Here is a 22,697-nt window from a genome sequence, read left to right on the forward strand (position 1 = left end):
GTTTTTGACTCTGATATGTGTTTTATTTCACCTGCCCTTTCACCAAATTCTGGTCTTAGTCTCTACCCAGAAGTCAGCCCCTCTTCTTACTCAAAGGCCGGTTTCCCAACAGTGGTTGCCAAGAGTGAAATGAAATGAAGTGAACAGTTGCTCTAACTTAGTGTATAAGAAATGATATAAGTAGCCCCGTGGGGGTGGGGGGCTTGCTTGAGTACTGGCTTTATAAGCATGAGGTCCTGAGTTCAATCCCTGGCATCCAGTTGCCAGAGTGATGCTGTGATCTTCTTTGTCCTCTCTTTCTCTATTAATAAAATACTTTTTTTTGTTAAAAGTTTGTAGTTAGTTAGTTAATATTTATTAGATGTAGACAGAAATTGAGAAGGAAGGGGGAGATAGAGAGGGAGAGAGACACCTGCAGCCCTGCTTCACCACTTGTGAAACTTTCCCCTGTAGGTGGGGACCGGGGCTTGCACCCAGGTCCTTGTGCATTGTAATGTGTGTGCTTAACCAGGTGCACCACTACTTGGCTCCAAATCATGAATTTTTTAAAAGAAAATAATTGAGGGAGCGGGGCAGTGGCACAGCGGGTAAAGTGCAGGTGGCACAAAGCTCAAGGACCGGTGTAAGGATCCTGGTTTGAGCCCCCAGCTCCCCACCTGCAGGAGGGTTGCTTCACAGGGTCTGCAGGTGTCTTTCTCTCCCCCTCTCTGTCTTCCCCTCCTCTATTTCTCTCTGTTCTATCCAACAACAAAAACATCAATAACAACAACAATAATAACTACAACAATAAAACAAGGGTAACAAAAGGGAAAAATAATAAATATTTTAAAAAAGAAAAGTGAAGCCGATATTCAAGATTTGTTTCTTATGAGAGACAGCAAGCAAGAGAGCAAGCAGGGCATTGCTCTATCATCTTGGTGCAGGGGATAAACTTTGGGGTGTCAGGCTTGGGAGTCCTGCTCTCTGCCTGCTGAACCCCCTCTCAGGATAGGGCCTGGATAAGCTATTATAGAGAAACTACCTTAGAGCATACCTTTGAACTGGGCCAAACTAGAGCTGTTTTGAGAAACTACTGATCAAATAACAGATTGAGAAATTACCCTGATGGTAAAGATCTATGATTTTGAACTTTTTACCTGAGGACAGAATAAGTAACCAATCACGTACAGGTCAGAGTTGCTACGCTGCTCAGCAGCCAAAACAAGTAGGCAAATCAAATAAGCAGAAACCTCTTTTTAAACCATTAGTTACTTCATCTTGTTGTCTTTCTTCCATAAAAAATTCCTCCCTGGGGGGACCACATGGTGGTGCACCTGGTCGAGTGCACACATTACAGTGTGCAAGGACCCAGGTTTGAGTCCCTAGTCCCCACCTGTTGTTCATTACGCCAGGTCTGCTGCATTGCTTGATGTTGTGGTCTATTTACATAATCATTGTTTTGTCTGAGACCCACCCTGCCTACAGGGCATTGATTTAATCCCCATTGGTTAGATCCCCACTGGTTTAATCCCCACTGGTTCGAGCTCTTTTTCCACTCTGCCCCCTCTCCTAGTCACTTCCTGTTTTCCACCCTACCACTTCCGACTTAGAAGATATTTAAAGGCAGATTATTTTCTGATTAAAAAAACACACTGGACTGCATTCCCACTCAGCCATGAGTTCCTGGTTGTCTCTCTCCTGCCCGCGAAGCTAGCTCGGCATCTGGCGCCTGAACAGGGACTGGCACCCACCTGCAGGGGGAAGCTTCACAAGTGGTAGAGCAAGGCTGCAGGTGTCTCTCTGTTTCTCCCCCTTCTCTATCTCCCCCTTCTCTTGATTTCTGGCTGTCTTTATCAAATAAATAAAGATAATAATAATAAAATTCTACCCTGGGACATAGTTTCTACCAGAAATGTTGCTCTTCTAGTCACAATTTCTTGATTTCAAATAAATGTTTTAAGACTGCACATGGATCTCAGGCATCTTATGTGTGCTGGCAACAGGAGTCCTGCTGAGTCTTATGGGATTGGTCAGAGGTGGAGCCAGTCACATAGGACCTGATGCTGCCAGGCCTAGGACCGTACGGACAGAGCCCAAAGAAGAGTGGGGATCTCAGATTACTTTCTAGAACAATAAAGAACTGAGGGCTGAATTGGAGGGCAGCCAGGAATCCTCCAAAGGTAACATGGAGATCAGGCTGCTATAAGGGGTGGAGAAAGACCTCTTCCCAGCTTGCAGCTCTAGGCCAGGAAGGGACTTTGGGGGTAGGGTCTTCTTTAAACTATAGGATCATGGATGTGGAGTGGGAGAAAACAATATCAAACTATTCTCAAGTTTTCAAGTAGTAGATCCACTTGCCAAGGGGTCTTTCTCTGAATTTTTTGGATTTGAGATGACATTATGCCCCCTTCATTTTTTAAAATTTATTAATTATTGGATAGAAACAAATTGAGATGGAGAGGGAGATAAAGACAGACACCTGCAGCCCTGCTTCACCACTCCTGAAGCTTTCTTCCTGCAGGTGGGGACCAGGGGCTTGAACCCAGCTCCCTGCTCACTGTAATGTGTGTGCTTAACCAGGTGTGCCACCACCTGGCCCTCTGCCAGGAGGCTTTGTTAGGCAACAGGGACATCATAACCACAGACTTCAGGACACAGTTAGAGGGACTAAGCAGTGCGAAGGAAGTGAGGAATGTTGCCAGTTACCCCTACATAGCTCTAGATGGGCCCACTGGGCTTTAGTTTACCTGAGATGTATTAGCTGATGTCTGATGAATATGATTCCAGGAATTTGGGCATGTGTGGTGGTGGCCATTTTTTTTTTCTGGGTGTTTAAGTCAGGTCTCTGCTGGGACCAGGGGTTCAAACACCCTCCCCAGCCTCCATTCCAGGCACTGGGTCCAGGAAAGATGCTTGAGTTTCCTTTCTCCTCCCTTTGTGTTCCCAGGGATTGTAAGGCACCTTCCCTCTCACCCATTTTGATAGGTGGTGGGGAGGGGTAGGGTGGTAGGAAGATTGGGGCCTACTGCTGGCAGACCAGCCAGATAGACCCTAAATTCACTATGGGTCTGTACTGGAAGCTATCTTGCCATCCACTTTCCATGACCATCTCTCCTGCTCCACTTGACAAAGGCAGGCTTTTGAGGTTCAGGTGTTGTGGGAGGGCTGGCTCTGGGTCCATGGAGGGGGGCTAAAGGCCAGTATCTCCCTGGGGGTTGTTGGTCCACTCACAGATATTGTTTCAGAAGAAATGATATCATGAAAGACTCCATGGGTCAGGTATGCAAACTTTATTTCAAGAAGTGAGATAGAAAGTGTGTGGGCACTTTTAAAAGTTTAAAAGCTTAGTCCAGGGAGGACAAAAGCAACCGGTGGCATAGCTATATGCAAATAATGTCAAAGGACATAAAATATGGTGAGGGTGTGTATGATACAGCATAGTAAATAAATAAGTTTTTTAAAAAGTATGTGGGCTGGGGACACAGCATAATGGTTCTGCAAAAGACTTTCATGACTGAGCCTCTAAGGTCCCAGGTTTAATCTCCAGCACCACCATAAACCAGAGCTGAATAGTGCCCTGGTCTCTCTCTCTCTAAAGAAAAGTGGTGGACCTGGCTGAGAGTACATATTACAGCGTGCAAGGACCTGGGCTCAAACCCCTGACCCCCACTTGCAGGGGGAAATCTTTGTGAGTGGTGAGGCAGTTTTGCAGGTGTCTCTCTTTCTCTCTCCCTCTCTATCTCTCCTGCCCTCTTGATTTCTGGTTATCTAATAAATAAAAATAAAACAATAATAAAAAACTTTAAAAGTGCAGAAAGTTTCCGCTTGTGCACAACCACGTGAGAATCACAGAAAGTGTGCCATTTCCCTGAGTTCTCTTGCCTAATTTATTCCCTGCCTTAGTCCCAACTTTCCCCACCTTTTTCCAGGCGTGTCTACCTTTCTGGTAAGCTCATCAAACTCTTCCCACTACTTCCCTGCTGCTCACTTCTCACTGGGGAAACAGGTGAAAAAGACAAAACAGCCACAGTCCTAAGTAGCCCCGGGTGGCACTGTGGTTCAGGGCCTCTTTGCCCAGGTCTTGCCCCCACACAGACAAGTACCTGGCTGGAAGCTGCACCTTTGCCCTAGTCTAGGCTCAGAGCCCAACATCCTGGAGGAAAGGAGATAGCAAGCGACGTCGCTGATTGGCTCAAACTTATGCAGAACCAGCCAATGGGCAGAGAGGCGTGGCTGGGGCGAGGCTGGCGGTTCCTGCTCGTGGTCCCTGTACTCCACCTGACACACACATACACCCACCTCCCACCCCCACCCCCTGCCCTGAGTCTGGCCGCCGCCCCGCCATGGGTCTGGAGCTCTACCTGGACTTGCTGTCCCAGCCCTGCCGCGCCGTCTACATCTTCGCCAAGAAGAACTGTATCCCGTTCGAGCTGCGCACAGTGGAGCTGCTCAAATGTGGGTCCTGCCTTCAGACAGACCCCCACACACATGCACATCTGTGGGTCTACCTATGCTACCTTGAGGTCTGCCAGCGTGTGCAGACGGACCGGAGGAGATGGTCTCCTAGTGCAGAGATCATTGCAGCCGTCACCAGTTGTGTATTTTACAAACAATCTCCATCTTTGCCTAGTGAATACGGAAACACTCTTTAAAATACAAGTTAAGGGGAAGCAGAGTACGTGGAGCTCGGTGGCGGTATAGGGGTGTGTAGAGAAGTGGGAAGACGGCCTGAATACCATTTCAGGGCTTGGACCTCCTCTTTTCCTGATAGAACTCCACATCTCCTGAGTCTCTACATCTCCTGTAAGAGGTTGTTCCACCTGGATCTAGTCTCTATTCCTGTCCACCCTAGTCTGGCCCCTCTCCACCTTTACAACAGAGAAGGTCAGGGCTAGGAGCCAAGTGGTGGTGCACCTGGTTAAAAGCACTACAGTGCTCAAGGACCCAAGTTCAAGCCCCTGGTCCCCACCCGCAGGGGGAAATCTTCACCAGTGGTAAAGTAGAGCTGCGGGTGTCTGTCTCTTTCCTTATCTCCCCCTCCTCTATTAATTTCTCTGTCTATCCAGTAATAAATAAAATTGAGAGAGAGAGAGTCAGGGATGTAACTCAGCAGTTCTGGATCCAGAGCTCTTTGGGCAGCCTGGAAGGTCCTGTTAGTTGGAGCCTGCCTACCTGCTTGTGGTGCACCCAGTCTGGACTGGCGGTGGCTATGCTGCTATGTAGTCCTGCCTTTCCAGCACTGCTTGGGATAGGAGGTGGACACACAGGCATTGTCCATTCAGAAGGCAGAGAAGTGCACCAATAGGCCTGTAGCCAGGCTGGATGCTGGCTGACTTCATAGGTGTGCCCTCCAAAACTGGCTTGGACAGGGGAGGCATGCAGAAGTCAGTCAGTCCTGGAAACTCCCCCACTGGAGGTGGATCCTTGAAATTTCTACACAGGAAACAAATAGCTGAGTTTGGAGGCTGGATGACGGAATGGGACAGGTGTCCCTGGTAACATCAGGGCTGGGCTGACGGTTGGGAGTAGGTGTGGCTTGAGTTTTGGGGTGTGGACAGATAGGTGACAAGCCCTGTGAATAGATAAACCTGATGAGATGGGGAATCTCCACCCCCCCCCTCAGCCCAAGTTGAGGTGCAGTTTGGTCGTGGTCCCAAGGCAGATGGACTTGGGGGAAGTGTGGCCCTCAGGTGAGATCAGGGCCTGTGACCAGTGGAGTGCCCTCTCCCATCATGCACCCTATCTAAACAGGGGCTTCAGAAAGCTGGTGCCTGGGTATTGGGGTGAGGGAGTCAAGGAAAGAACTGAAAAGTCTCCGTTTTCCCCATCACCTCACTGCTCTCTCACACAGGTGAACACCACAGTGATGCTTTTGTCCAGGTGAACCCTCTGAGGAAGGTTCCAGCCTTAAAGGATGGAGACTTTACTTTGGCTGAGAGGTACTGAACTACTGTGCAATCTAGGAGGTGTGGGCAGCCAACTGTCAGTGTGTCTGTTCTTGATGATGTAAGTTCCAGCTTATGAGCCCTAGCACCTGTGCCAGCCTCAGGGTGTGAAGAGTTGGTTAAAGCTGGCGAAGGTGCTCTGAGGCTGAGAGGAGCTGTTGAAGTTATGGCATCTCAGCTCCCCCTCACACTGAACAGATGAAGCCAGGAGAGGGGAGGAACTTGCACAAGGTAACAGGAAGCAACCCCTGCCCACTTCTGGCTGCTTCACTGCCAGCCAGTCTTGAGGTGGAAGGACAGCACTAAATACTGAGCAGCATCTGGTCCAGGCCCTTTGGTGCCATTATTCCCACAGATACTGTGGGGCAAGTCTCATTTTCTTGAACCATGGCAATACCCAGAGAGCTTCAGTGATGATTTGCTCAGTACCACCCCACCCCAAGACCAGAGACCGTCTGGGCCTGAGGTCTGAGCAGTGAACATTTCTTTCTTTTCTTTTTATTTTTTTAATTAACTTTATCAGACTGAGATAGCCAGAAATAGAGAGGAAGGAGAGATAGAAAGGGAAAGAGACAGAGACATCTGCAGCACTACTTCACCACTCTTCAAGCTTTCCTTCTGCAGGTGGGGGCTGGGGGCTTGAACCTGGGTCCTTGTGCAGTGCAACATGTACACTCAGTCAGGTGCACCACCACCCATCCCCACAATGAACATTTCTAAGCCCTTGCTCCCCTTAGAGCTCTAAAAGGGGAGGATCAACCATAATCTATATAAATATGTCAGGTTGAACACCACAGAGAAAAGACAGAATGTAAGGAAGGGATGGGTGTGAATTTGAGTCTGATATCATGTGAAGAGTCTACCGGTTGAGTGCACATGTTACAGTGCTCAAGGACCTGGGTTCGAGCCCCCGGTCCCCACCTTCAGGGAGAAAGCTTTGCCAGTGGTGAAGCAAGGCTGCAGGTATCTCTCTTTCTCTCTCCCTTTCTATCTCCCCTACTTTCTTGATTTCTGGCTGTCTCTATCCAATATATAATAAAAAATTTTAAAAAGAAAAAAGAGTAACATATGGAGAAGACTCATCTTTACTGGAGGTGAGCCAGGGCCACCAGAGGGCTTGTGTAGGAGTCAGCTATAGTCATAAGAGTTTGGAGTACCCCTCTGTCGACTTGCTAGTTAATCCAGGTTGGGGGTGCTAGGAGTGCAAGGGAAGTAAGTAGTCTCTTCTGACTCTCCCTGAAACTTGACCTGAAGGGTTAAAAATGGATGGGTTTGGGGGTTGGACGGTGGAGCACCTGGTTAAGGGCACATAGTACTAAGCACAAGGACCCGAGCAAGGATCCAGGTTCAAGGTCCTGCTGCCTCCACCTGCAGGGGGGATGCTTCACAAGCAGTGAAGTAGATCTGCGGTATACCTCTCTCTCCCTCTCTATCTCCCTCTCCTCTCTCAATCTCTCTGTCCTGTCCAATAAAATGGGAAAAAATTACCTCCAGTAACAGTGGATTTGTAGTGCTGGCACTGAGTCCCAGTGATGACCCTAGAGGCAAAAAAAAAGGTGGGGGGGGGGAGAAGGGGATGGGATTGATGAGAACTCAGGCCAGCCTCTGGGTTGGTGGCTAAAAGATGGTATCCTTTACCAAGGCTGCATTTGAGCCAGACTCAGGTTCTACTTGACTTTAGAACTTGTGTTTACTGGACAGTCTGACAAGCACAGAGACAAAGTGCTTTGGGGGTCAGGATGAACAGACCAGACATAGTGTGGGAGGAGGGGCTGTAAGCTTGCACAGGTAAAAAGGAGCTGAGATTGGGCAGGAAACAGTGTCCCATGTCATCTAGAAGCCTTGTTTCAACCTTAAGAGAGTCTGAAGAACTAACTGGCCTTACTTCTGGTACGTCATGTTTTACATAGATGAAGGAGTAGTATTTGAGTTGCTCTCATCCTTCAAATCCCATGCTATCTCCCTTTCCTTGTGGAAAGTTTACTGCCTGTGCTCCTCTACTTTGAAAATCCTGACATGTTTTTTATTTTCGTTGGGTGCCTCTAGTTCTGATGCAGGGATGGCCCATCATAGAGCTGTGAGACTCTGGAGGTTACTCTCTAAGCCTCACGTCCTCCTCAGCACCATAGAGATAGTTGAGAGAGGCACAGAAGCATCTTGGAACTGCCCCATCCAGGTCTGGTCCCCTGGAGCAGCGGCTGCAAAGTGACTGGGACCTGTTCTTCACCCCACCACATCCTCTAGTGTGGCTATCCTGCTGTACCTCAGCCGCAAGTATCAGACCCCTGACCACTGGTACCCCCAGGACCTGCAGGCCCGTGCCCGTGTGGATGAATATCTGGCTTGGCAGCACACGGCTCTGAGGAGTAGCTGCACGAGGGTCATGTGGCAGAAGGTGAGCTTTGTCCAGGTCAGGTGACACATGGGAGCTGAGGACCTTTTCCTGGATGCTGGAAGGATGGTGTTTTCATACTGTTGGCAGCCTGGGGATATTGATTTAGTGGGGGCAGTGGTGGTGGGGGAGAGGAAGGTTTGTAGAATGGAGTCTTTACTTTGCTACACACATTCTTTTCCTACTCTCTCCACCTCTCCTCCAAGTCTCCTACTAGCCTCCTCTTTCAGTCTCTCTCTCTCTCTCTCTCTCTAGATAGAAAGAGAGGAAGAGAAAAATGAAAGAGATCACAGCACTGAAACTTCCTTCAGTGCAGTGAGGGCTGGGCTCAATCCTGGGCTGTGTACAAAGCAAAGCAGGGCTTGGACTCTTAAGAATGATGTCCCAAGTTCACACCCTGGCATTGCATGTGCTAAAGTGATGCTCTGGCTTTCTCTTCTCTTTCTCATAAATAATATATAAATCAGGGAATCGAGCGGTAGCGCAGAGGGTTAAGCTCACATGGTGCAAATCTCAGGGACTGATGTAAGGATCCTGGTTCAAGCCCCCGGCTCCCCACCTGCAGGGGATTCGCTTCACAGGCAGTGAAGCAGGTCTGCAGGTGTCTATCTTTCTCTCCCCCTCTCTGTCTTACCCCCTCTCTCCATTTCTCTCTGTCCTATCTAACAATGACAACATCAATAACAACAACAATAACTACAACAATAAAAACACAAGGGCAACAAAAGGGAAAATAAATAAATATAAAATAAAAATAATAATAAATGTAAATCTAATATATACATATATATACACACATACATATATATGGGAGGATTGTAAGAGACTGGATATAAGTAGGAACCACGCTAGTCTTTAGGTGGACACTGAGCCTTCTCCTTACTTGCTCACCTACCAGCTGATAATCCCTGTGTTCCTGGGTGAACCTGTGCCCCCTGAGTTGTTGGCGTCTACTCTGGTTGAACTGGACAGATGCCTACAGCTGCTTGAGGACAAATTCCTGAAGGACCAGGCCTTCCTTGCTGGGCCCCAAGTCTCAGTGGCTGACTTGGTAGCTATCACAGAGCTGATGCATGTGAGTACTATAAGGGCACTGGGATACTCAGAGAGGAGTCTGGACCAGCTCATGCTGCCCTTCTGACTGTGGTGTCCTGGGTCAGTCACTTTCTTCTCTGAGCCCTCCTAAGATAAGTGGCCTTATCTGTGAAATGGAGTTTCAAAACCCCAATTTGTAGGGATATTGAGGACCGCCCCGTGTCTCCCAGGAGAGGACAACTACAAATGTGGCAGAGGAGGAAAATACTGATGTTGTGGGTGCCCCAAACAGGTCATGCTGCTGCCTTGTCCCTGACCATGCCCAACCCCTTCCTCTTGGCTCTCTTTCCTAACAGCCAGTCAGTGCTGGATGCCAAGTCTTCAAAAGCCGACCCAAGCTGGCCACATGGCGCCAGCGTGTGGAGACTGAAGTGGGGGAGAACCTCTTCAAGGAAGCCCATACACACATCATGAAGATCAAGGACCTGCCTCCAGCAGACACTGCCATAAAGGAGAAACTGAAGCCTCTACTGCAGGTGTTTTTACATTGAGTGAGGGGCTGGGCCTGAGGAGTCACCAACAATGATGGAAACTGCTTTTATAATAAAGAGCTGGAGCTGCCCTTCTGTGGAATTAGTGAGAACTCCTGTGCAGTCTCTGCTGCCATTTCCTTTCTGATTCAGGCCTGTGTTTCTCCTTTTATTTGTCTTCTTACTACATTCTTTTCATTTGTTTATTATCCCATCCCTCCCCAATAGCTTTCCCATTCTCTAGCCCTCTGGGAGCATGGACCCAGGGTCATTGTGGGTTGCAGAAGGTGGGAGAGTTGGCTTCTGTAATTGCTTCCCCGCTGAACATGGGCGTTGACTGGTCGATCCATACTCCCAGTCTGCCTCTCTCTTTCCCTAGTAGGGTGGGGCTCTGGGGAAGCGGAGCTCCAGGACACATTGGTCGGGTCTTCAGTCCAGGGAAGCCTAGCCAGCATCCTGATGGCATCTGGAACCTGGTGGCTGAAAAGAGAGTTAACATACAAAGCCAAACAATTTGTTGAAGAATCATGGACCCAAAGGTTGGAATAGTGGAGATTAAGTGTTGGGGGGTACTCACTGCAAACTCTAGTGTACTACTGCGTTCAGGTATATATTTGCCCTAGTTTATGGATACCTGTGAACATATGCTCTATCTCCTGGAACCTGGTCTATCTAGGTTTTGGGACTTTGTTAGGAAGTGAACCACCTGGGATGGAATTAGAGAATACTATGAAAGGAAAGGTCTCACCCGAGTGATGAAGCTGAAGGGTTGTCGTTCCACACCTGAAGTCTCTGGACACAGTCTGAGGTGAAGCATGCTGGGGTGGCACTCGTTGCGTTGATTAGGTTGCAATTAGCGGATGCAATATTATTTGATAAGAATTGGGAGAAGCATACAGGAAAGTGGGCCCTACCCTAGGGTCCCAGGACTGGGGGAAGTTTAGGCTCTATAGTGGAGATGTGAGGTTCCTGCTGTCTTAGGGTTCAAGAAGACAATAGATAGTTACAGTTATCATCACATTATTTGGTAATTGGGTTAACTTTGAAAAGTCCCTTTGTTAGACATACAATCAATTTTCCCCTCATATTAATTAAATAGTGATTTATATGACTACAATTTAATAGGTGTGTACATAAACACCATTCTCATCACCAAAAGATTGTGTCCCATTCCCACTCCCCCACCCCCACCCCACCCTCCACCAGCCCAGGAAGTCGCATGTCCACCCTCCCACTCACCACAGGGTTTTTACTTTGGTGCCCTACTCTTACTACATTCTTATCCTGTCAGGTCTGCAGGTGTCTTTCTCTCCCCCTCTCTGACTTCCCCTCCTCTCTCCATATTTCTCTGTCCTATCCAACAACGACAGCAGTAAAACAACAAGGACAACAAAAGGGAATAAATAAATAAATACATACTTTAAAAAATATATATGGCTCCTGCTACCTGGGAGGTGATGGAGTGGGATGGACTTACAAGCATGAAGTCCCAAGTTTGAATCCCAGTATAGTGTGTAATAGAGTGATATTCTGGTTCTCTCTCTCTCTCTCTCTCTTCTTTGTTATTAACAGAATATATATTTTACCAGAGCATTGTTTAGCTCTGGCTTATAGTGGTACAGGAGACTGAACCTGGGACTTTGGAACCTCAAGCATGAAAGTCTTTTTTGCACAACCAATAATGCAATTTCCTTGTTTTATAAAGGTGAGTAAATCTTTATGAAAAAGTAGTGTACCTAATTCCTTTGGAATCTGATTTCCACCTCTGTTGGGCAGTCCTACAAGACAATGTTGATGTCTGCCCAAGAAGTCACAAAGACAGGATGTCCAGGGCGGGCAAGTAGGGGGTCAGTTAGCAATGCAGTGAACCCGAGGTTCTTTGTCCACTCTCACCATGTGTCAACGTCTGTGACCCCAGGCCTGATGCAGAGATGCACCCATTGAATGTCTGACTGAAACAGTAGCAATGACTTAACAGATTTTTTTTTTTTTTGCCTCTAGGGTTATTACTGGGTTTCAGTGCCTGCACTACGAATCCATTGTTCCTGGACGCTATTTTTGTCCCTTTAGTTGCCCTTGTTGTTTATCATTGTTATTATTATTGTTATTGCTGTTGTTTAAAAAAAGTTTTTTATTTTTTAACCAGAGTACTGTTCAGCTCTGGTGGTGCGGGGGACTGAACTTAGGACTTTGGAGTCTCAGGAAATGAGAGTCTGTTTGCATAACCATTATGCTATCTACCCTCTGCCCTTGCTGTCGTTGTTGTTGGATAGGACAGAGAGAAATGGAGAGAGGACGGGAAGACAGAGAGGGGGAGAGAAAGATAGACACCTGCAGACCTGCTTCACCGCCTGTGAAGCGACCCTCTGTAGGTGGGAAGCCCGGGACTCAAACCGGGATCTTTACGCTGGTCCTTGTGCTTTGCGCCACATGCGCTTAACCCGTTGTGCTACCGCTCGACCCCAACAAATGTTTTAAGGCTCCAATAATATCAAATCACAGTTAGGCAAAGCACAGGAAACAGATCACGAAGTTCAACGTCCTGTGCCACAGTAGGGCAGTGGCATAGTGGGCGGAGCTGAGGCTTGGCCAAAATCCAGTTTCCGGCAGGGCAAAGGGATTTCCGGAAATCTGCGCAGGCGCAGTGAAGATGCGCGAGGCGGGGGTGTGGCCCTTCCAGCCAATGGAACACAAGGATCCGCGTTGTGCCGCTATCTCGCCACGCCCCCCGGAGACCTAGGGACCACCTACTCGGGCCGGGTGCTTCTTAGTTGCGGCTTCTCGCGTGCCTTGCTGTAGGAAATGCCGTTTGTAGAGCTCGACACCAACCTGCCGGCTGGCAGTGTGCCTGCAGGGCTGGAGAAGCGGCTCTGTGCGGCCACCGCCGCCATCCTGGGCAAGCCCGAGGACGTGAGCGTGGGCTGGGGAGCACGGGCTGGGGAGAGCTGGGGGAGCAGAGGGCAAGCCTTGCCGGCGTCCCTGACCCCCTCTTCCGGGGGACCCTTGCCCTCCCGACCTCGGTGATGCCGCCATCCCACCCCCCACGTGTGCCCCAGTCACCTTCCTAGCCAGGACCCGACGTGACCTCCAAGGATCCCGACCGGACCGGGGCTAGTCCTTCCCCACGAGGGTCGGGGTGGTGGTGGGGGAGCCCAGCCCATCCTGCACCCGCCTTAGGGGAGACTTTGTCCCTCCAGCGCGTGAATGTGACGGTGCGGCCCGGCCTACTCATGGCAGTGAACGGCTCGGCGGAGCCCTGCGCGCAGCTGCTCGTCTCCTCTATTGGTGTGGTGGGCACTGCCGAGGAGAACCGAGGCCACAGCGCGCGCCTTTTTGAGTTCCTCACCAAGGAGCTGAAACTGGGCCAGGACCGGTGCGTAGGGGTGGGAATCCCATCTCAGAGAAAACATACATTCCTTACCCTGACCATGAGGGGCCTACTGTCTGCCCCACGCGCTTTTGATCACTTCATCACCTGCCTTCAGGCTTCTCCATTGCTTAGAAAGGCAAGAGTCATTTTCTAGACCTTTTTAAGACTGCTCAGGAGGGATTTGGGGGTATGCACCCTGTGTTCTTTCTAGATAATTCATTATGCAGTTTTCATTATCTTCAGAGCACATGTTTGATATGTCCTAAGCTGTGACCTTTGCGCCTGTGGCCTAGTCTGAAGTAGTGGAAAGAACATTGGCTTTCTGTGTGGACACTTGGGTTCTAGGTCTAGCACAGCTGGGGTACTCCAAGCAAACCTGGAAATGAATCATCTCTGGTTCATTACATTTTTCCCTTTTTCTTTGCCTTTCCTTACCTTACCTTTCCTTTCTTTTTCTTCCTCCCCCTCCCCCTCCCCCCTCCTCCCTCCCCCTCCCCTCCTCCTCCTCCTCCTCCTCCCCCCTATTGTTCCTTCATCCTGTCTCTTTCCCTCCTTCTCTAGAGTCCTTTGCTTTTGTGCAGTGGGCCTATTTTTCTTATTTATCCATTTATTAATGGGGGGACTCAGAACATCACTCTGGCACATGTGATGCAGGGGATCGAACTTATAGCCTCATGATTGACACTATAGCACCTTATCCACCCTACCTTCTTCAGGGCTGCCATTAGGCTTTTTATTTATTTTTTTCCTGAGCTGTCAGCTGTCACACACAACTCTTTCTAGATTATCCCAAGTATCTTGGTGCTTTTTGCCAGGAACTTGCCATCACTTCTGAGGAAGGACATGCTCACTCACGCCACAGTCATAAGTGAGTGTTGCCCTGTGCCTTATTCTGAGTCAGGCTTTAAGAAAATGTGGCTGAGGTACTGCTGTCCCATGGAGTCTTACAGTTTGGAAGAGGGAGGGCTGGTGTACTGAGACAATCAATTGAGAATATACTGACCACAGAGACTGCTGTGTTGAGTGTCATGGGGCAGCCACCATCCACCTGACAGGTTCACTGTCTAGAGACATGGGGGTGGGGAGATCATTAATGGAATGAGGCAGGCTTGTGAAATGCCTAGTGGGTAAGGTAGACTGGTCTAGAAGCCCATAGTGGGGGTGCCTGGTTAGGACCTTGGAATTTGGGGTATAATTACCCAAGGAGCTGATGACATCTTTTTTTTTCTTCTTTGTATTCTAAAGGATAGTTGTCCGCTTTTACCCTGTGGAGCCCTGGCAGATTGGCAAGAAGGGGACCGTCATGACTTTTCTATGATTGACACAGAGGGCTTCTAGGTTATCCATGAGCTGGTCCACCACTCCCAGAAAACCCTGCTGGCAGAGAAGGATCTGTGGATAGGAATGTCAGGCACCTCCTGGTATGCAGACAATAGTCCTCTTCCTTGTCCTTCTGCAAATAAACAAAGAGAGCTTCTGTTTTCAAAGGTGACTTTTTAATTTCCTTTTCTCCCTCCTGAACATTCTGGGCTACCCTGAACAATGGGGTTGGTTCAAAGTGGGGAACCTATGATTATTGGATATTCCCTGTGTTCAGAGATGTTGATATATATATATATTCATTCTCAGTTATTCCAAGGATTAAAACACACACACACACACACATACACACACACACACACACGTCTGTTTTTGGATAGAATAAATTGAGAGGGAAGGTAGAGATAGGAGGCAGAGAGACACCTGTGGCCCTGCTTTACCACTTTTGAAGCTTCCCCCCTGCAGGTGGGGACTGGGGGCTTGAGCTGTGGTCCTTGTGCTCTACTGGGTGTGCATATATCGAGGCTGCTCATGTCTGAGGATGGAGGGCTAGCCTGAAGACCTTCCTCTCCATGCCTGTATAGAGCTCCTGAACCCAACTTCTAATGAGTGTGTGGAGGCTTTTTTATAGCAACAAACAATTCTCAGACACCAGTAGGCTATCTGACAGCACCTACCAGGAGATAGCCTCAGTTTCCATAGGTTAAGGCCTCAAGTCTCCTAAGACCACACTTCATTTCAGACTAGGTTATTACCCAGGCTTCTGATCAACTGGCTACAGATGAAAGTGCTCCTGCTTAGATTAACTAGTTATAATTCAGATTCTCCTGACCCCCTTCAAGTTTGATTACTTTGCTAGAGCAGCTCATGGAACTGAAGAAACTCACTTACTCAACAGATCACCAGATTACATAAGAGATAAGAGGAATAGCTAAATAGGTAGCTATTCAGGTAGGGGGAAAGGGCTTGGACTTTCCTTTCCAGGTGCATCATTCTCCACTGACCTCGAAGCTCTCTGAGCCCCTTCTTGTGGGTATGTCTTATTTCAATGATTAAACCACTGGCCATCCAGCATCTCTCCCCTCTTCCTGAGCTTGAGGGTGGAATTGGAAGTCCTACCCTCTATTATTTGTAGTTTCTCTTTTTTTTTGGGCAATCAGCCCCCTTCTTCAGGGTCTTAATAAAGGGGGGGGTCTGGCAGTAGCACAGTGGGTTAAGCGCAGGTGGCTCGAAGTGCAAGGGCTGGCATAAGGATCCTGGTTTGAGCCCTCAGCTCCCCACCTGCAGGGTGTTCACAGGTGGTGAAGCAGGTCTGCAGGTGTCTGTCTATCTTTCTCTCTCCTCTGTCTTCCCCTCCTCTCTCCATTTCTCTCTGTCCCATCTAACAACGATGACAGTAATAACTACAACAATAAAACAAAGGCAACAAAAGGGAAAATAAATAAATAAATATAAAAAATTAAAGAAACTTAAAAAAAAGTCTTCATTAACATAAAGCCTTATCACAAGATAAGACTTGGGAAAATACAAGGGTTTGGAGAGCTTCAAGGTGGAAACTGGATGAAGACCAAATATGTATGTGAAATATCTTTGTAGGGGTCAGGTGGTGGCACACCTGGTTAAGTGTATATGTTATAATGCAGAAGAACCCAGGTTCAAGCCCCTGATCCCCACCTGCAAGGGGAAAGCTTCATGAGTGATGAAGCAGTGCTGTAGGTATCTTTCTCCCTATCTCCCACTACCCTTTTAATTTCTGGCTGTTTCTATCCAATAAAGATAATAAAAATTTTTTTTAAAAGAAATATTTTTTTCATTTGAAAGATTCCTATAAGCCTCAGTATTGCAATGTCCCATGTATAGGCTCCTGGGGACAGATGGTCCAGCTTGGGCCTTTCTGCAGATTTTGCTGACCAGTAAAATGTTCCTGTCTGGATAGGAGTATGAATCGACCTATCAATGCCCATGTTCAGCTGGGAAGCAATTACAGAAGCCAGACCTTTTACCTCCTGTACCCCATTATGATCCTGGGTCCATACTCTCAGAGGGATAAAGAATAAGAAAATTTTCAAGGGAGAATATGGGATACAGAGTTGTGGTGGTAGGAATTGTGTTATCCTATGGTCTTGTCAATATTTCCATTTTATAAATGAAAATTAAAAATAAATAAATAAATGTTCCTGTCTGCCTGCATAGCCAGGTATCCCATAGACTTCTATGCCTAGCAAGAAAATAGGGAAAACTGGGTTTCTCTGGATATCCTCAAACTCCATCTTCCATAACTTGCTAAGAATTCTCTATTTCTTGTTCTGGGCGGGTGTCACACCTGGTTGAGAGCACATGCTACAGCACATAAGGACCTTCAGCGAAAAGCTTCACAAGCTGTGAATCAGTGTTGTAGGTGTCTCTCCCTCTACATCCCCCCTTTTCTGTCTCTATCCAATAAATAAAGTAAAACACACACAAAAAATCTGTATTCCTGCACATTTTGTAAAAACCCATGTCCCAGAATGGTAAACCTGGAATTGCAATGTCTGCTCTTAGGAAGTGGATAAGGGGGACCCTGGCTCCCTATCTTCTTAAGTTTTTTTTGCATTATCTTTATTTATTTAATAGAGACAGCCAGAAAACGAGAGGGAAGGGAGTGATGGAGACAGAGACACCTGCAGCCCTGCTTCACAACTTGCAAAGCTTTCCCCCTACAGATGGGGACCAGGGGCTCGAACCTGGGTCCTTGAGCGCTGTAATGTGTGCTCAGCCAGTTGCGCCACCACCCGCTCCCTCCTGGCTCCCTATCTTTTTTTTTTTTTCATTTATTTATTATTTATTATTGGATAGAGACAGAAATTGAGAGGGAAGGGATATATATATATATATATATATATATAGAGAGAGAGAGAGAGAGAGAGAGAGTGAGAAACAGACACCTGCAGCCCTGCTTCACCACTCGTGAAGCTTTCTGCCTGTAGGTGGGGGTGGCTCCCTATCTTTTTTTTCCCCATTTTTTTTTAATTTATAAAGGAAACATTGACTAAACCACAGGATAAAAGGGGTACAACTTCACACAATTCCTACTATCAGAACTCTATCCCATCCCCTCCCCTGATAGCTTTCCTATTCTTTAACCCTCTGGGAGTATGGACCCAAGGTCATTGTGGGATGCAGAAGGTGGAAGGTCTGGCTTCTGTAATTGCTTTCCCACTGAACATGGGCGTTGACAGGTCGATCCATACTCCCAGTATGTCTTTCTCTTTCTCTAGTGGGGAAGGGCTCTGGGGAAGCAGAGCTCCAGGACACATTGGTGGGGTTATCTGTCTAGGGAAATTTGGTCATCATGCTAGCATCTGGAACCTGGTGGTTGAAAATAGAGTTAACATACAAAGTCAAACATTGTTGAACAATCATGGACCTAAAGACTGGAATAGTGCAGATGAAGAGTTGGGGGCCCCTCCATTCTGTAAATAGCTAGTAGGCATATTTTAGTTATATTCCAAAGGGCCTGTGGCTATACTAGTGCTTTTTTTTTTTTTTGCCTGAGCCTGAAATCTGATATGTAGGTGGATCCTAGTTATTGTCTGGGGAGGTGATGTCATGGCTGGAAAAAGGACCAGAAAGCTGGATCAAGGAAGAGAGTAGCTCCCAAATATGGGAAAGGTGTATAAATATTGTTAACTGTAAACCCCATCGATTTGATGTGATGTGGGGCCCATATTCAGCTTGGAAGCCTATGTGACCTCTGCATCCCTGTAGATCTGAGCTCACATTCTGTGGTCATGAGTAGGAACATTCCAAGCTGCCCCAATATCAGGACCCATCTTCTCAGGTGTAGCATAGAGTTTGTTGTCCAGCCTCCCTTCGGAGGATGGAACATTCTCTACCATTGTTGATCCAAGTTGAGGGCAAGGTCCTATGGGGGGCCCACAAGGTCTATTGTGTTGTTCCTGATAGGAATGACCGATAACAATGGCTCCCTATCTTAATGTCATATCTTGCCTTGACATTTCAGCAGGAAAGTGGGCAGGTTGGGTAGGGAGATCCCAAAGGAAGTCTCCTTTTCTGTTTCCTTATAGAGGTTTGGTGTAGAGTTAACATTTTGTGACCTTTACACTGTGGTAGACACTTTTTCCTGGCATATGTGAAGCTTTGATCATCCTTGTCTTTATTGCACCAGTGAAATGCCAAGTTGTGATTTTTTTTTTCATAGTACAGTTTACAGTGGGCTGTGCCTGTACCTGCTATGTTCATACCTGACCACTGTTGAAGTCTCATGAGTTTAGGATTTCTTCCCCAGGCTTCTGGTCCCAAGTATTTTTCTGAACTCCTTTCTGTCAATAAGGGTGCTCTGCTTCCTAAAGGGACCTGGGAAATTCTTTGAGTTGGAAGTGAATGAATGGTTGATGTGCCCAAGGAGATATTCAAGCCTGACACTAGCAAGATCACAAAGCAATATAATTCTATCGGATCTCTCTGCCTTCAAACTGTCACCCTGAGCTTGGTGTGAGAATGATCAGTAATATACCTGTGGTGAGGGATAACCTCCCCCATTATTTCTCCCCACAGTGGTCCTAGGCTTTGCCTTCTAGTGATATAGTGCTACTAGAGACTAGAGAATGGCCTGCACTGTTTCTCATCTCCAGATCTTAGCCACTCAGCTCCCTGCTACTTAATTTTTCTCCATAGCACTGCTCAGCCCTGGCTTGTATGGTGGTGATGGTGAGGGATTTAACCTGAAGTGGAAGTCTTTTTGCATAGCCATTATGCTAGTCCCATATTTTTCAACTGCTTGACTCCAGAGTCTTCCAAGATATAACTCAGATGGGCAGGAACTACATCCAGCATTGCATAGTGTCCATGAAATTTTGATAATGTTTTATATTTCTGCTCACTGCCCTGCTGACTAATTGTAACACTTCTTTCAAAATCAAAGTCTGTGGCCCAATTGTTTTGTGTATTGGTAAAGCTTTATTGAACTTTACTATGGTTTTACTGTCTGTAGATTAAAAAAAAAACAACAAAAAACCTCAGAAAGTCATAATATATTTCTTGGGGTTGGGGAGGGTGTAGTCCTTGTCATAGTGGCCAGGTTGGAGCACCATATCGGTAGCCCCGGTGCTGTGGTCTCTCTCCTCTCAATAAAAATAAGAATATAAAGTCAGCCTGGGAAAGGTGAAATCCTGTACATACAAGTCCCCCACTTCTACTCTGCAATAACTAACTCACCCACCATCCACTTGCTGAACTCAAGTAGGTATGACTTTCAACCTCACTGTGAACCCTGTGACTTTCAACCTCACTGTGATTAAAATGTCAAGTGCCCAGGAGCCATTACCTCCCTTAGTCAGGATACATTAGTTGAAACTCTTCAATGTTGGAACCTATTTTCAGCTCTAGAATTTTATCCCTTCTTTACTCATCCTGTGTGTCTTCCCCTCACTCCCCACCCCCCACCTTCTAGGTTTCAATAGTTTGATTGTATCTGTGCCTTTAGAGGCAACGTGAAGAAACATTTTTCCCCCGGTTCACTGAAGTGTCAGTCCAGTTCCATTATCTTCAGAACACCGGTTCCTGCTATAACAATAGCAGCCCATCATTAAATGACTGTTAAAGAGTCAGACACCAAATCCAGGTGGAGGCTGGAATACGAAGGGTCTAAAGTAGTGGTGATGGTAGGAGTGTGTGTGTGTGGGGGGGGGGTGAGGAGGAAGAGGTGGCAGGTGGATAGTGACTCACCTGGTTAAATGTATGCATTGCAATGCACAAGGACCCAGGTTCGAACCCCTGATCCCCACCTACAGGGAGCAGGCTTTGCAAATGGTGAAGAGCTGCAAGTGTCTTTCTTCCCCCCTTCCTCTCTATCTCCCCCTTCCCTCAGGATTTCTGTCTTTATCCAATAAATAAATAAATTTTTTAAGGAGTATTTAAAAAGAAAGGAAGGAAGAGAAAGAGGAAGAAAGGCAGGAAGGCAGGAAGGCAGGAAGGAAGGAAGGAAGGAAGGAAAGAAAGGAAAGAGATGGGTCGGGCAGCCAGAAACTAGTACCGATGCTTTTTGAGTCCGGTACATTCACCTGGCGGGCCAGCTGCCCGTGCGCCGTCGCCGATTGGCTGGCGGAACCGGCACCGCAGCCAATGGGCATAGTCCTTGTTGTGAGGCGCGCAGCCGGCCGGCGCCTGGTCGGGTGGGCAGGCAGTTGCCGTGGAGACACCTGGTGAGTTCCCCCACCGCTTGTTTGCGGGTGGGGTTCCGGTTCTACTGAGCTTGGGTCAGAGTGTGGCGTCGCAGGCCTCGGGGGTCATCTAGCGTCGGCCGAGACTCGATTGGAGGCGGGGTGTGTGTGTCTGTGTGTTTGTGGCGGGGGTTGGGGGGGTCGTTTGGCAGCTTTAGTGTCAGAGAGCGAGAGCCGCGAGGCCCTTGGTGCTGGGCGCTCTGTGTCAGCCACGGGGGCCATCGTTGATTCTACTGACCTTTGACCCGTGACCTTCCTGCCAGTGAGTGCGGCTTCCTGGGCCCTTTCCCCCGGGTGAGGACTTGTCCACAGCCCCCCGGGGAGCCGGGGGTCGGGCCCCAGATTCCGGCCTGAACATCTGGACCGCGCGCCCTCCTCTTCCTGGGCTGCAGACGCGGTCTAGTTGAGCTTGCAGGTGCTGACCCTCGCAGGTGTCCGTTCAGGATTCCATGAGCACAAGTAAGGTTCCTTTTATCGGATTTGGAAGTGAATTCGATTAGCACTGAGAGATCATTAGAGGGAGTCTCATTCAGGGCCTGGCAAACTTTTGTTTTTAGGGTGATAATATAACATTGTGATTTGTGTGTGAATGAATGGATACAATTAGAATAAGATTTATTTTTAATTTTAACGTTTATTTTTATTGGATAGAGACAGCCAGAAATCTAGAGGGGAAGGGTGATAGACACCTGCAGTCCTGCTTCACCACTGCAAAGCTTTTCCCCTGCTGGTGGGGACCAGGGGCTCGAATCCGGGTCCTTGAGCACTGTGACATGTGCACTCAACCAGGGGCACCACTACTCGGGCCCTAGAATAAGATTTATTTTTAAAAAAGTTTTTATTCATGATTTAATAATGATTAATAAGATTGTAGGCTAACAGGGATACAATTCCACACAGACCCCACTACCGGAGTTCTTGTTCCATTGCATATATTGGAAGCTTCCCAATTTTTTCTTCTGGGAGTATGGACCAGAGATCTTTATGGGGGGCTGAAGGGGGAAGGTATGGCTTCTGTAATTGCTTCTCCACTGGATGAGGATGTTGGCAGGTGGATCCATACCCCCGGCCTGTTTCTATCTTTCCCTAATGGGATAAGATTTTTAAACTTTGTGTGCCATATGTACTCTGTTCAGCTCTGGGGTGTATTGTGGATGCAGCCACACATACAAGTGAGTAAGGTTTTGTTTCAGTAAGATTTTATTTATGGACACTGAATTTTATATCAATTTTTTATATGTCACTTTTTTGGGGGGTAACTTTTAAAAATGTAAACCATTCTGTACAAAAACAGTGGACCTGTTAGCATGTGTACCCCTAGTCCTGGCCAAAGCCGCTTAAGGTAGAGAAAATTGAGACCCAGACTCAGAACGAAGTAGCTTGCATCATGTTAAGTGATAACACAGCCAGATAGTCTCACATCAGCTGCACACCTAGACTCATAGGCCAGAGCATGCCAGGAGACATCACTGCTAATCTGGTCAATGTGCTCAGTGTGCCAGTGTGCTCAAAAGTATGCTGCTCTTCAGTGTGTGTTCTTAAGGCCATGGAAACAAACCATATTCTAGAGACTTTCTGGAAACTTATGAGGTTAAACTCCTGATTCTGCTGTTCTGAGAAAATGCCACTGCTGATATGGGATATGAAATAGATGTCTTTTTTTTTTTTTTTTTTTTTTTTACCTCCAGGGTTATTGCTGGGGATTGGTGCCTGCACTGTGAATTCACTGCTCCTGGAGGCCATTTTTTTCCATTTTTGTTGCCCTTGTTTTTGCCGTTATTGTTGCTATTAATGTTGTTGGGTAGGACAGAGAAATTGAGAGAGGAGGGGAGATTGAGAGGGGAAAAGAAAGACACCTGCAGACCTGCTTTACCGCTTGCAAAGCAATGTCAATATAGGTGGGGA

At 47.5% G+C, this 22,697-nt stretch overlaps 3 protein-coding genes across 8 annotated transcripts in view; all 3 read left to right on the forward strand.

Moving 5' to 3' along the window:
• Positions 1 to 4,314: 4,314 nt before the first annotated feature.
• Positions 4,315 to 9,987, forward strand: LOC103111526 (glutathione S-transferase theta-3-like). Its single transcript, XM_007520812.3, has 5 exons — positions 4,315 to 4,434; positions 5,831 to 5,918; positions 8,169 to 8,319; positions 9,215 to 9,391; positions 9,708 to 9,987. Exons 1-5 carry the CDS (start codon positions 4,323 to 4,325, stop codon positions 9,900 to 9,902), a joined length of 723 nt encoding a protein of 240 aa, XP_007520874.2. The 5' UTR covers positions 4,315 to 4,322; the 3' UTR covers positions 9,903 to 9,987.
• A 2,598-nt stretch (positions 9,988 to 12,585) lies between these two features.
• Positions 12,586 to 14,738, forward strand: LOC103111482 (D-dopachrome decarboxylase). Its single transcript, XM_007520765.3, has 3 exons — positions 12,586 to 12,791; positions 13,079 to 13,254; positions 14,497 to 14,738. Exons 1-3 carry the CDS (start codon positions 12,684 to 12,686, stop codon positions 14,567 to 14,569), a joined length of 357 nt encoding a protein of 118 aa, XP_007520827.1. The 5' UTR covers positions 12,586 to 12,683; the 3' UTR covers positions 14,570 to 14,738.
• A 5,958-nt stretch (positions 14,739 to 20,696) lies between these two features.
• CABIN1 (calcineurin binding protein 1) overlaps positions 20,697 to 22,697 on the forward strand; it is a 148,385-nt gene continuing 146,384 nt past the window's right edge. For 3 of the 6 annotated variants that reach the window (XM_016187153.2, XM_060195252.1, XM_060195245.1), the window contains exon 1: positions 20,697 to 20,774. The gene's annotated coding sequence lies outside the window, so the exon portion shown is untranslated. Of the gene's footprint in view, positions 20,895 to 20,979; positions 21,055 to 21,106; positions 21,252 to 22,697 lie in introns of those variants that run through there. The other 3 variants (XM_060195219.1, XM_060195236.1, XM_060195225.1) reach the window with 3 other exon arrangements.

The sequence above is a fragment of the Erinaceus europaeus genome, chromosome 1 (genome assembly GCF_950295315.1).
Source record: "Erinaceus europaeus chromosome 1, mEriEur2.1, whole genome shotgun sequence".
NCBI classification, from domain to species: Eukaryota; Metazoa; Chordata; class Mammalia; order Eulipotyphla; family Erinaceidae; genus Erinaceus; species Erinaceus europaeus.